The sequence below is a fragment of the Lissotriton helveticus genome, chromosome 7 (assembly GCF_964261635.1).
Source record: "Lissotriton helveticus chromosome 7, aLisHel1.1, whole genome shotgun sequence".
NCBI classification, from domain to species: domain Eukaryota; kingdom Metazoa; phylum Chordata; class Amphibia; order Caudata; family Salamandridae; genus Lissotriton; species Lissotriton helveticus.
In genome coordinates, this window is record NC_136068.1 from 27,196,235 (window position 1) to 27,211,185 (window position 14,951).

At 39.3% G+C, this 14,951-nt stretch overlaps 1 protein-coding gene across 1 annotated transcript in view; it reads right to left on the bottom strand.

Annotated features, from left to right (window-relative positions):
- Positions 1 to 3,409: 3,409 nt before the first annotated feature.
- The window catches only part of LOC144767949 (cell adhesion molecule CEACAM6-like), a 483,576-nt gene continuing 472,034 nt past the window's right edge, over positions 3,410 to 14,951 (bottom strand). The window contains exons 7-9 of the mRNA XM_078651301.1: positions 13,119 to 13,151; positions 10,963 to 11,006; positions 3,410 to 3,955 (exon numbers count right to left, since the gene is read on the bottom strand). Coding sequence (XP_078507427.1) covers positions 3,949 to 3,955; positions 10,963 to 11,006; positions 13,119 to 13,151 — 84 coding nt within the window. The 3' untranslated portion in view covers positions 3,410 to 3,948. The remainder of the gene's footprint in view (positions 3,956 to 10,962; positions 11,007 to 13,118; positions 13,152 to 14,951) is intronic.

A 14,951-nucleotide genomic window follows, 5' to 3' on the forward strand; every position in this document is an offset into this window, starting at 1 on the left:
CGCTAACAAGGTGTGAGCCTTTGTTTCCCCTCCGCTAACAAGGTGTGAGCCTTTGTTTCCCCTCCGCTAACAAGGTTTGAGCCTTTGTTTCCCCTCCGCTAACAAGGTGTGAGCCATTGTTTCCCCTCCGCTAACAAGGTGTGAGCCTTTGTTTCCCCTCCGCTAACAAGGTGTGAGCCTTTGTTTCCCCTCCGCTAACAAGGTGTGAGCCTTTGTTTCCCCTCCGCTAACAAGGTGTGAGCCTTTGTTTCCCCTCCTCCCCTCCGCTAACAAGGTGTGAGCCTTTGTTTCCCCTCCTCCCCTCCGCTAACAAGGTGTGAGCCTTTGTTTCCTCTCCGCTGACAAGGTGTGAGCCTTTGTTTCCCCTCCGCTAACAAGGTGTGAGCCTTTGTATCATGGGAGAAAGAGGGCAACCCTGCTGGGTGCCAAGGGAGATGTGTATTGGTTCAGTGATTTGGCCGTTGATACTGATACGTGCTGCAGCTAGTGTATGTTGTAACTTTATTTTGTTAATGAAAGGGAGCTAAGTCCCAGACGGGCCAGCAAGCTGAAGAGGAAGGACCACTCTAGCGAGTCAAATGCCTTAGTGGCATCCAACAGGGCAGCCATTGCGGGCAGGTTCAGGTTTATTTGATGTATAATGAAGAAGATGGTGCGTAAGTTATGAGAGATGGCATTGACTGGTATAAAACCGGATTGATCCGGGCGAGCAATAAGCAACATGAAGGGAAGGAGGCAGTTGGGGAGGAGTTTTGCATAGATTTTTTTATCCGTATCGATTTATAAAAACGGGCGATACGAATCGCAGGAGTCAGGAAGTTTGCCAGGTTTAAGCAGAAGAGTGATTAGCGCCTCACGGAGCATTGTGAGAAAGTGACCTCTCTCAACTGACTCATTATGCATTGCGGCTAGAGGGGGAATGAGGACAGTAGCATATTCCTTATAAAAGGCCAATGTTAGCCCATTTGCCCCGGGTGCTTCTCGCAAGGTAGACTACAAATCACCTGGGCGACTTCAATAGTGAAGGGCTTATCCAGATACTCTTGATACGAATTACTGAGCCATAATAGCTTGATAGTGTCAGAATTGAAAACGTCCAGAGGAGTTTCGATGCCAACATTATATAAATTGCCATAGAATTGGGACATTCTGTCAAGTATATCCTGTTGGACGACGATTCTCGAACCATTTTCTTCCAGTAACTCTATGTTATGAGTTGAGGCGTGGAGATTTCGCAATAGGTGAGCAAGGGTTTTACCAGGGTGGTCACCCTCCCCATAACGGCGAGCTTGCACTTCACAGCCGAAGTGTCCAACCTACTATAGTTAATTGTCTTGTTTCAAACCGATTTTCACTTCACGTTGGTGTCCAACAGGGTTGCCCTCTATCTTTCTCTTGAGCTCTTTCTGGCTCACATCCGTTATAACACTTCTTTTTCTGTTTTGTATTCGGAGACCAACAATTAGAGCTCTCTGTCTATGTGGATGATATCTTACTCTGTATTCCTAACCAAGAACTTTCTATTCCCCATTATTATTACAAGAATTGTCAAACTTTTCGGCAGTATCAGCGTATAAAATCAATTCGGAGAAAACAGAGATTCTTCCCATATACAAATGCTTTCCTAAACATCATTTTGATCCAACTGGATTCCATTGGAATAGTTCTAAAGTTAAATACTTAGGGCTGTGGTTCACCAACTCTATCTCAGACTCGATCAAAATGAATATGAAAGAAATTCTTGATTAGATTTCCAAACTACTCTCTTCCTGGAATTCTTTTTTTTTGATTTCCTGGTGGGGTCGTCTAGATTCGATCAAGATGATGATCACCCCCATAATGTTATATATTCTCTCAATGATTCCAATCCACATTCCTTCTATCTATTTAAAAAACTTGCCTCCTTGCTTTCCAAATTTTTGTGCGACAACAAAAAATCTAAAATCTCTTTATCCCATCTTAGAAAGCTAAAATCCACTGGAGGGGTGAATTTTCCAAATCTTAGATTATATCATAAAGCCTTTTGTCTTAAACAAGTCTCTTACAGGCTGCAAGCAAATAGTTCTTCTGTCAGCCATTTATGGGTAAATATTGAACGTAGTCTCTGTTCCCCTTTTTCTTTCCTGGAAGTTCTGTCTTTCACGGCCAAAACCAGTCTTGTAGCTCTTCCATTATTTAAATATACATGCTCATGTTTAAGACCTTATTGTCAACCAATGAGCATGACTAGCAACATGTTCTTGCTTTCTCCTCTTTGGCATAATCGTTGTCTAATCATTAATAATAGACCTTTATTCTGGAGCTCCTGGAGATCTAAAGGCACCATCTGGGTTCAGGACATATTTGATGGCACTTCTCCTTGTTCTTTTCCCCAGGTCCAAACTAATTTTAATTGTCCTCGCTCATTTCTGCGCAAGTTTTCATTGCTTATGGGAGCAATTTTAGAAGCCTTCCATTCTCTTCCGCCGAAGATTCTTTGTCTACCCAAGATCTACCTCTTAGAATCCTGTCAGTATCCCCAAAGCCTCGCTTATTTATAAATCTCTCAATTCTATAGTCCCGGAGCGATCTAAGACTACGATAGAGCTCGCCGGGGAGGTGGATTTTGGGTGTGAATGGAGCAGTGAACTTTGGAGCAAATTATGGACCAGATCGTTAAAAATTTCTAGATCTGACTTTATTTCACTCCCACTTCCATTGTCAATTTTACACACTCTAAAACCTGCTGGTCTTGTGATCATCCCTTGGCTGACCTCTATCACCTTCTTTTTTCATGCACTCCCCTAGCTTCTTTTTGATTGCACATTTGGCCTAGGATCTTGAATATTTTTAATATAAATATTCCCTTATCGAATACCCTCTTGTTTATGGGAAGTTTATCAGAATCACTTGGGATATTATCTAATAAACGTGGGCTGTTTGACCTCTTGTTAGCTTTAGCTTTTCAACAAATTACACTTAATTTTAAATGCCCAAATAAGCTTTCAGTTAAATTTTGGTGGAACACTGCATGCCATTATCACAAATTGGACACAACTTTTGCCTCCCGTTGTAACCCACAGATAGAGGTCTTTTTTGGTTACCCCTAACGGTTTCTTTCAATAAACTCTCTATTTCTCAGATTTCTAGTAACCGGTCAGAAAACTTTCAACCTCCATGAGTTTTGTTTATTTCTTTGCCTTTTTTCTCCTGTTTAATATCAATCACATTGTAATATTTCTATGGAAAATATGTTAATTGTATCCCTTTTTTTCTGATGAGTATCATTGCTAGTTATCTTCGCTTACAGAGCATATTTTTTTCACCCTTTTCCTTTCCTTCACTTCTCTCCTTATATAAACCCTAAAAATTGAAAATAGCTTTCAGATATATTTTATGGAATGTTTTTATTACATGTGTTTTTTATTAATAAATATTGTAACATTTTGCCCTATGTTGTATGATGTACAATACATTAATAAAGCTTCTTAAACTTTAAAACAAATGGATTTGTTCCAGAAACTAAACATGCTATTTCCAGTCTTAAAAGTAAAAAATGATCAACTTGATGTTTAACCGCATGTGCGCTGCGGCTTTTCCCGTGGTACACGGCGTTTTTTAAAAACGTGCGTTACATGACGAGCTCAGCTCGTCATCAGCGTGCGAGCGGTGCAACTGATGACAAGCTGAGCTCGTCATCAGCGCCGAAGTAGTTAATTACAAAATGTATTGTTTCGGTAACAAAATTCATAGATGTCACACGTCACAGAAATGAATTGAAATCAGTCTGAATATAAAAGGTCACAGTTGCAGCAATTATAAAACAAAATCATTTGTAGCTGAAAACATTAACAAAAAAATTCAAATATAAGCTTTATCTTTATGTACATCGATGTAAGTTGTGAACTTCAAGTTCTTAGTAGCATTAAAGTTTCTTCTCCTGCACACAGAGTCTTCTCAGCCAAAGCATCAGGGCCTAAAACAAAGTAACAATTATAGATTAACATTTTCAAATGGAAAACTTGTGTTCTTCAATCTCGAGTAAGACTCCCGATGATGGAAACTGTAGTCTATATTTTCTTTCATTGTTAGGTCGGGCATAAAATGCAGCTTTACTGGCCTCTTAAATACTACTACTACTACCGCCCTTACTACTTCTCCAACTACTATTACTATGACTAGTACTCTTACTACTACTACTGTTGTCCCAGCTCTACTAATACTACTGCTACTCCTACTACTACTCATTCTTCTACTACTAATAATACTACTACTCTTACTACTACTCCTCCTCCTACTAATAATAATAATAATAATAATAATCATCATACTCCAGACCATATTCTTAATTATAACAATGCTTAGAAAGGGCTGGTTGCCTGTAGCTCCATTCACATTCTGAGCCAGCATGTAATTAGCATACACAAAGTGCTCAAAGGGTTGGCCTCCTTCAGCCATTAGCCTTGGTGCCAATGTCATTCACTATTTGCATCAGTCCTTAGGAGTTGCTGGGAGCGTGTGTAAATGAACATTTTCCTGCTTACAGTAGCACAGAGCTTAACTTCCTTTGTAAACTATTGATGCCTCCTGTGTAAACCATTGATGCTTTCTTTGTAAACCATTGATTGATGCCTTTTTTATTAACCATTAATGCCTCCTGTGTAAACCATTGATGCCTCCTGTGTAAACCATTAATAGCTCTTTGTAACCCATTGGTGCCTCCTTTGTAAACTATTGATGCCTCTTTTGTAAACTATTGACACCTCCCGTGTAAACCAACAATGCCTACTTTGTAAATCATTGATGCCTCATTTGTAACCCAATGCTTTGTAAACCATTGATACCTCCTTTGTTAACCATTGATGCCTCCTTTGTTAACCATTGATGCCTCCTTTGTAAACCATTGATGCCTCATTTGTAACCCAATGCTTTGTAAACCATTGATACCTCCTTTGTTAACCATTGATGCCTCCTTTGTTAACCATTGATGCCTCCTTTGTAAACCATCGACGCCTCCTTTGTAAACCATTGATACCTCCTTTGTTAACCATTGATGCCTCCTTTGTAAACCATTGATACCTCCTTTGTAAACCATTGATGCCTCCTTTGTAAACCATCGACGCCTCCTTTGTGAACCATTGATGCCTCCTTTGTGAACCATTGATGCCTCCTTTGTTAACCATTGATGCCTCCTTTGTAAACCATCAACGCCTCCGTTGTGAACCATTGATGCCTCCTTTGTGAACCATTGATGCCTCCTTTGTTAACCATTGATGCCTCCTTTGTGAACCATTGATACCTCCTTTGTGAACCATTGATGCCTCCTTTGTGAACCATTGATGCCTCCTTTGTGAACCATTGATGCCTCCTTTGTGAACCATTGATGCCTCCTTTGTGAACCATTGATGCCTCCTTTGTTAACCATTGATGCCTCCTTTGTAAACCATCGACGCCTCCTTTGTGAACCATTGATGCCTCCTTTGTGAACCATTGATGCCTCCTGTGTAAACCATTGATGCCTCCTTTGTAAACCATTGATGCCTCCTTTGTGAACCATTGATGCCTCCTTTGTGAACCATTGATGCCTCCTGTGTAAACCATTGATGCCTCCTTTGTGAACCATCGACGCCTCCTTTGTAAACCATCGACGCCTCCTTTGTAAACCATTGATGCCTCCTTTGTAAACCATTGATGCCTCCTTTGCAAACTATTGATGCCTCCTTTGTAAACCATTGATGCCTCCTTTGCAAACTATTGATGCCTCCTTTGTAAACCATTGATGCCTCCTTTGCAAACTATTGATGCCTCCTTTGTAAACCATCGATGCCTCCTTTGTAAACCATTCATGTCTCCTGTGTAACCATTGATGCCTCCTTTGTAGCCCAATGCTTTGTAAACCATTGATGTCTCCTTTGTAAACCATTGATGTGGTCTTTGTGAACAACTTATGCCTCCTTTGTAAAGCACTGCTGTCATATGTGTAAACTATTGATGCCTCACAGTAATCTGTTACACACCCCCAGATTTAACAAAGCACACTGGGAAGGAAGGAGCTTCATTTTAGGAACTGTCAAAATTTGGAACTCGCTCCCGGCTAATATAAAGAACAGTCCATATTTATTATCCTTCCGAAAATCTCTAAAAACATGGCTTTTTACCGGTTAAAGCACTCACTACGTCCCTCATCTGCAGTTTTTCGGTTCTTGCTGGCAACAGCGCCAAGACGCCCTTGGGGATTCGCGTGCTATACTAAATCCCAAATCCAAAATCCAATCATGCCTCCTGTGTAAACCATTGAAGCCTCATTTGTAAACAACAAATGTTTCCTTTGCAAACGATTGATGTTTCCTGTGTAACTCATTGATACCTTCTTTGTAAACCATATATGTCTCCATTGTAAACCATTGAGCCTCTTTTGTAACCCATTGATGCCTACTGTGTAAACCATTGAAGCCTCCTTGGTAAACCATATATGTCTCCACTCTAAACCATTGATTCCTCCTGTATAACCCATCAATGTCTCCTATGTAATTCATTGATTACTCTTTTGCAACCCATTGATGCCTCCTTTGTAAACCATTGATGCTACCTTTGTAAACCATTGATGCCTCCTTTGTAAACCATTAGTTTACAATATGGTACAAATACATCATGTCTCATCAGCAATTGTCGAATTCATCAGCAATTTGTTTATAACCTTTTATTGTATTATTCAAATTCCTTATTGGTGGCCAACCATTCACCATATACTCTTTAATGTAATTCAAAACAATATCCTTTTTCATAGCATCCATCCATTCATTATTAGAGATAGATCCCTCACAACCATCAATGGCATCCATCACAGACATAACACACTCCTGGTCTGACATATTAATAGGTTCATCCACATCTTCAACTGATGATTTGGACAACCAATCAGCCCTTTTGTTCAATCCTCCAGATATATTTCTAACTACAAAACTGTATTCCTATAATCTAGACAACAACCTGATCAACTTTGAAGAAGCAGTTGCCGTTTCTCTACCACAACAGTCAAACATACACAAAAGTGAATTATGATTTGTTACTAGTTCAAATATTTTCCCCCGTGAATAGCTTTTCAATTTGTGTGCAGCCCACAGTCACCAGGACTTCTCTTTCAATAGTACTGCACTTTATTTCTGCATCATTTAGCCCCTCAAAATGAAGGCTACAGAGTGTTCTTTGACATCCACTGCCTGACTAAAAACAGCTCCTAAAACTATGCCACTTGCATTTACTGTGATTATATTTATTCCCTTTGGATCATATGATTTTAGTGCAGCTGCTATTAAAATGTTTGATATCCTGGAAAGTTTTCTCTTGCTCTGTACTCCATTCAAATTTAGCCCTATTTTAAAGTAATCTTCTTAATGGTTCAACTAAAATTATGTAACATTCAATAATACATGCATAATATTTACTTATTTCAAGAAATGACTTTAACAAATCGTTGTTCATGGGTATTGGTGCCTCCCTAAGAGCTTTAACTAAATCAACTTTTGGTGTAAAACCTGCAGAAGAAACTGTATGTCTCAAATATTCCACAAATGTTTTCAAAAATTTCAATTTATATTTAGTAACAGTTATACCTCTATTTTTAAGTATCTCCAATACCTTGTTCAAAATATCGTTATGTTCTCCTACAGTCTGAACATGAATCATAATGTCATTTTGAAGGGTCTGAACACCTTGCATGCCCACAAAAAGATTGTCCATTAACTTTTGAACACACTGGCAGCTGATGCCAGGCCAAACGGTATAATAGAAGTGGTTAAAACTTTTGAATTTTCAGACAACTTCACTTGATAATATGCTGATTTTAAACCAATAATTTAAAAGTATTTTGAACTACCTACTGAGTTAAACATCACCTGTATTTTTTGGAAGAGGATGCCAATCTACTATGATGTTTTTATTTAATGTTCTTAAATCAGCACAAAGTCTAAGTTCAAAATCTTTCTTCTTAGTAATCACTATTGCCAAAACCCATTCTGATAAGTCATTAGGTTCTATTACACCATTCTTACACAATTTACTTAACAGTCTTTCCTGGCTGAAAGTGGTTCATTTTGTACTTTATGAGTTATTTTACGCAAACAATATGTGTGGAATATACCTTATTATGTTTTTCCAACACCTATTCAAGTCCTGGTCATTCTGCTCTACACAATTCCATAATTTTATTAAAGTAACCTAGCATTTCAATGTCATATTCTTCAAATTCTTCAAATGCTTTTGGATTGTCAACTGACTCTATCAATTTCACATTCTTCCACAATGTATAAAATGTATGATCAGCTAAAATTGAAATTGGAGAACCCTGCCATTATAATAATTCTACTTTACCTAGCTGTACTATGCCTAATGGACCATTACATTTTTCTTGGTTTGAGTCAACAGTAAGTACAACGTTTGAACACATTTCCTCATCTAAATTATCTTCTGAATTCACGTTTACTTTGCTAGCTGGCCTGGTATTTATACAACAGCCCCAGAATGCCCCACTTTTTGGCAATTCATATATCTTATTGCAGTAGCTGGACACCCTGAATGATTTCCTACGTGATTTTTGAGCCACATCCATAAAAATTAAAATACTTTTTCACTAAGAATTTCTCAGACTTCTGTTTCTCCTGTACAGTCATTTACATTCCTCCATGTTTTAATCAGTTTTTCTGTTCATTGACAACACAAACTGATTGATTTTGTGTATTTCCTGATGATTAAATTTTTGTAGATAATAAAGATTTTTTAAAACCTTTGACTATGTCTATGACTTTGCTAACAGTTGGATTTCTACATGCCAATATTCTTTCTTGCATTTTCTTAGAATGACAGTGAAATCAAAAAGATCCCTCAAATATATACCTATCATGTCTCCAAATTCACATGAAGCTGGTAAAATACGCAAACTTGCAATATACTCTTCAGTGCTTTCTTATTCTTGTTGTTTTTTCCTATTAAAAATATGCCGTGCGCCATAACATTTGGTGCTTTAATAAACAGTTTTTCCATCCTTTTTCCTGCCCCCTCGTATTCCTTTAAAGATACAAATTGACCTGCTTCAATGTCTGGAATTTTATCAAAACTTTCTTGACTTGCCATACTCAACAAACCATACATTCAAGCTTTTTTCAAATGACCTGTGCCATGCTGACCAAAAACTTGCAGATGAATGCCATAATAGCAATAATAATAGAACATACTCTAGTCTATACATTTCAGCAAAATACACTGTAACACTAGCGTATAGATCACTGTTGTAGACTTCACTGAATTAAAATGTGCCAACTGCTTTTTTAATTGGCACCATAGATCATGCAGTATAGGTAAACCTTTGCAACAATTTCTTTAAATAGAAGTGTGCCAATCGCAAAACCATCCGCTTCTGAGCAAATAGGCAAAAGTACATATGTTTTGCCATTCTGGCACTTTGTGAACGGCAAAAGTTGACCTCTTTACAATGCTTGAAAATACTTGTGTTCCTGAAATCAGCATGGTGGGACTTGGATTTGATTCTGACTTGAATTCCTTCTTCTAGGTTGGTGCACAGATCGTCGCCAAATTGTAGTGTTTCAAACATACTGGAATTTTGCAGGATTTTTTAATATTATTAATTTATTTATTTCACATTATTACTATAAAGCCAACAAGAGGAATGCATCAAGCAGTAGAGGTGACTCCTCTTGAACAATGTTCCTTCTGTCACCGACATTCTACAACACATTATAAATACCACCAACGACATCCTAAACTATATCATGACATAAAAACATTCTACACTTTACTTACCAATAGAACTGCAAATAGAGTGTGAAGAGACACTCAGAGTGTGGCCCACATCCTCTGGGATATATGCACAAAATTGGGCCACAATGTCATTCTGACAAATTATCATCTTTTAATGATTCATCAGATGGACTATATTTAAACACACAATATTCTAACATATAAATATGTATGCAACCCTCATGCCGAAACCCCCTGTTAGACCATCACTGAGTTGTAATGAATGCCTCAAGCCTTCCCTGTCATAGACCTCGCTCAGAGGTGTGGCAGTACCAGGCAGATAAGTAAATCAATTACCAATCAGCAGAGTGAAGGCCCCTGCATCTTTGTTTTTAAAAAACAAAGTCCTGCTGTGAAAGTTTATTAAAGAAAACTAAAACAAATTGGCAAGTTAGACAAAGACAACACTGTCTCTTGTTCAACAAAGCTTCACTACAACTACGTCATTGACCAATATATTGAAGGCCACAGTGATCTTCTCACAGGAAGTAGGCCACCCTGCCAGGTCAAAAGATCTAAAGGACTCCCAGAGACTAAGGGTGGGCGTAGTTCGCGAAGTAGCGCTACGCGAAGCTACGAGAAGTGCACTTCGCACTATGCGAACTTCACGTAGCACTACACGAGCTGCGTAGTAGCATGTTCGCACTGTGCAAGACGCATTTTCAATGATTGCACAGTGCGAACAAGGATCTGGCACTGTGCAATCATTGAAAACTGCATCTTGACAGTGCGAGCTGTAGTTTTCTGCCGCTTGAGTAGATTCTTACTCGAGCGGCAGCTTTCTCAACGCAAACTGGTAGTTTCTCATCACGAGCGGTCGCGAGCATGCACGACCACTCGCAATGAGAAACCTGACCTCCCCGCGTTGAGAGTCTCGCCGGGATGTCATTTTGCTTGCTCGCGGTCGTGAACATGACATTGAGGACCGCAAACAAGCAAAAAATGACCGCTGCACTACGCTACGCTACGCTGCGCTACGCTGCGCTACGCGTGTTCGCACTATGCTATGTTCAGCTAGCCTAGTGCGAAGTTGTGCAAACTTCGCAAACTACGCGAGCGTAGCGTAGTGCTTCGTCCAGGGTTACCAGAGACCTCCTTCAATATATTAACCAGACCTTGCTTAAGAGAAAGAAGCAACAATACATTTAAATAGAATATTTAATCTTTTACCTTTTTATCTGCTCGTAAGTTGCTCGGTCTCCATGTTTCAACTCCTGGAAACAAAAGAATCAAGCACAGGAAATAAAAAATAAAATTAGTAGATTCCTTTTGTTCTAGGTCAGCATCAGGTGTGTATATGTTTAATTTATAGTAGAGGGCACAGTGCTGCATTAATATGGCACAGCTTTGAGGCGGCTGTATCCACCAGCACATGGTCGAAAGCTCGCCCATCTTCTTCATGGTTCCACGTCTCATGTAGAGGGGTGAATGCTGAACATTAGTTGGCTCAGATGTCAAAACACAGAGAGCCACAGATTCTATGGATCTGGGATACACTATGTCCTCTATGCCAGGGGCACAACTGGGATGCCATGGACCCTGATGCAAGCATGGAACATGGCCCCTTAGACTGCTGTAAGTGTAGTAAAATATAGCATTGTCAGGGATCAATGAACCTCTCGGAGCTCTGGGCCCTGGTGCTACTGCACCTGATGCAGTAGCACCACGGCCCTGGTAGCTACTGCATCAGCTACGCCCCCTGCCCTACGCATTTGTGAGAAAGCCCCCAGTGTGCCGGGAACATTCAAGCTTTTGTTTTGCACACCTTAAAAAGTAATACCTTTGTTGCGGGGATTCTGCTCATGCACAGAACTATGCACAAGAAAACAGGACCTCAGTAAATAGGGGTGTTCCTCCTACTACATTTGTACCCAAAATCCCAACCGACTAGCAATAGTGTCTCATTTGGTCTCCTATAAATAGCAAGAAGATACAAATGATTAGACAAACCAGAACACAAGCACTCCTGACTCACCGCAGGAATCACAGGAACAAGACACGCTTTAGCTCACTCGTACTTGTCCACAATAAGAATAATCAGTCACTAAATAAGTTCAAAATGTTTATTTCGACTATAGTGATTCCTAAAACAGTATGCAAACCACGACCAGCAGCAAAATGCATAAAGCTAGCATCATTAGCATTGTTACAATACCATAGAATACAAAAGGAGTCGTTGGTTATAAAGACTGTGAAAAAGGCAAAACAACTAGGCCTATTCACCCTCCCCTTGGCAGTAAGAAGTTATTTTATATAACAGAAGATCTCTAGGCGTTGTTAGCAGCCCCCTACGTGAAAGCCTAAACTCAAAGGTTTACATCGTAGGAACAGCAGAGATCAGCTCCATGGAACGTCTTTCTTAAAGTGTGTTTTGAAAACATGCAACAAAGCTATATCAAAGCGTGATTCTTCCATATTGCAGCTGTTGGTAACATGTTTTGTCTGAGTAATAGGGACTGACTAGAGCAGAATAACAAGAGACATTGTTGATCAAACTTGCACATTATGTTCAGACAGAATTGAATGGAAAGCTGAGAACGCGAAAAAATATCTGTTATCATGTACAGGGCAGAGGCAAAGTGTTGTGAAGACAAACTCCAGCAGAGGCGTGCTCAAAAGCAGCAGCATAAGACAAGCAAAACTCATGCTAACTTAGAAATGTTGACAATGTATCTAAGGGACACATATCACCATGTAACACTTGACATGATGACATGACGAACAGGTCCCCATTGAGCATTGACTATGGTGCTCACTGCCTTCTGTTAGGTGTACACTCACTCTATCAGTGTTCAGTAAATCTGAGGACTATGTATTGTATGAGTGTACCTTTTAATCTGTTGACGACCACAGATCATGAGTTTGAATTCAGCAAACTTTGGCATTTATCCTTCCTACACCCATAATTAAATGCAAATACTGATTCTAACATCTACTATGAAATGGAAGAAGCACAGTATGAAAAATTCTATTAACACAAATAATAATAATAGTTAGTATTCTTATTATTGTATTTAATTTCTCCCTGGCTCCTGTCGGTTAGTTTGAATCAGTTCTTGATCTATGCTTGGCTCATGTTCTACTCCCTGAGAATCCTCATCTCCCTCCGTAACCTTCAAAGTTGAGGACCAACAACATCTGCCCTGCCTCTGTTTCCTGTTTCTTTGTCCCTAAGGCAGACAAGTCTCCTTCCCACAGGAAAGGCATCTCCACTTCCTGTGCCAGGGATCTGCTTCCTGTCTCTAAGGTGAAATACAATGATGACTCTAATCTAAAGTTCTTGTGATGTCACAAGGTCTGATCCTTGTACTCTGTTATGTACTCACCATGTACGCTGGGTCTGCAGCTGAGCTTTGATTCTGCAGGAGAAAGAAGGAAAAGACTTAGCACATTTAACGAGTATAAAACAGGAAGAGAGCATCTGACATCAATAGAGTAGCTTGTCCTGGAGGTCCTATGGCTGCAAGGATAGTACAGGAAGGGATTGGGTAGTGGGATAAATCACTCAGCTTCGTATACTTTTGAAGAGTATTTATGTTAGTTATGTAGGAGAGTAACGGAAGGCAGGTCTGCACCCCTTCAGCCTGCAGTCTTCTCTGTTACCACAGAACACTCATGCATCACAAGAGGCTGTATTCAAAAGTAGAAACAGTTACGTCAACCATAATACATCCCCCCTTTCTTATATAAGCACAATGGATTATCATAACAATATAACCTAATAAGAACACCTTCCCCCATCCCTATACACAGTTGATTAGCATAACAATACAACATAATAATCAGGAAGAACAGAACTATACAACAAAAAACTAAACACCTTCATCAGTATCCATCACTCCTTCACTGAGATCAAAATCAAAAACTCCTTCACGCAAAACCATACAAAATAAATCCTACAGACTCCCTCACTCATTTGTCTCCACACTATTATCCTTTAAACAATCCAAAGGCTTTCTTTGTCCTTTGGTAGCAAATGTCATGTGTTTCTCATTCTCATTACCTGGTACTCCAGTTACATCACCAGAATAATCCTCCTCCATATCATTAGCGCCCATACCTACACTAGAATCAGGGTCTTCCACTGCATCACCATCCAATAAAAGCTGTTCCGAGCCTTCACCTGGTAGAGAACTAGTTGTGGGAGCTGTGACCTCTAACCAATTGAAGTCCTCTTCTGGAATAACTTCAAAGGTTGATTCTAATCTGAACTTTTTTTTAGTACCGGAAACAAGTCTTCAGCAGATGCACACAGCTAAGGTATCTAGCTTACATGCATCATGCCCAGCTAGGGCTTCCATCTAGAGGTTATCAAGCTTTAAAAAAAAAAAAGAGACTATATCCAGGTCCGTAGCCAGAAGTATATTTTAGGGGAGCCTGGCACTCAGCTATAACCAAACATTAAAGCTGTGCTCTAAACATGCATTCTTTACAAATTACTGGTTGTACTACTAAAGTATAGATTCACCATTTCTAACTCTATATTTACATACCTTGAAGATATACACATTGCTTAGGTACACATATGTGGAGAAGGGTATGGAAAACCTATACTTACTTATCCGTCGATAATTTTGTAGTTGATATTCTGTCCTCGATGTTCTGTGCCATTGATAGTCAAGTTTCGATCATAAGGTGCACACTATGTAATTCTACATATTAAAGCAACATATTAAACATTTTAATTCAACTTTTGACAATCTAAGTTGAACTCCTATGATTTAGATAGGATTTAAAGTGGATTTGTGTAAAGTTGTAACGTAGGCTGACTCCCAAAGTCATGTATTGGCTAAACCGTACAAGCTTTGTGCAATGCAAAGCTTATCAAGTTCTTTATTTAAAAGAATAAGATGGTCTCAGCTCTCAGCCCTCTCACCGTCAGGTGACGGATGTCCAGGCTCCCCTCAAAGGTTCTTTGCTGGAGGTTGTCCTACTGGGAACGTTCTGAATCAAGAAATCTTCACACGTAGAATTCACAAAAAGATAAACCTTACATCATGTAAATTTAGGAAACTTCCTCTGCTTCATAAAGTGTGGGGTTTCCTAATACCGACCAACTTCATAAGTGAAGTTTTTAATTTGCCTCAACCCTAACTTACCTTCCCACTAATTTAAAATACTTTGGAGTGAACTTGGAGTATATCCATCAAGAAAATGTA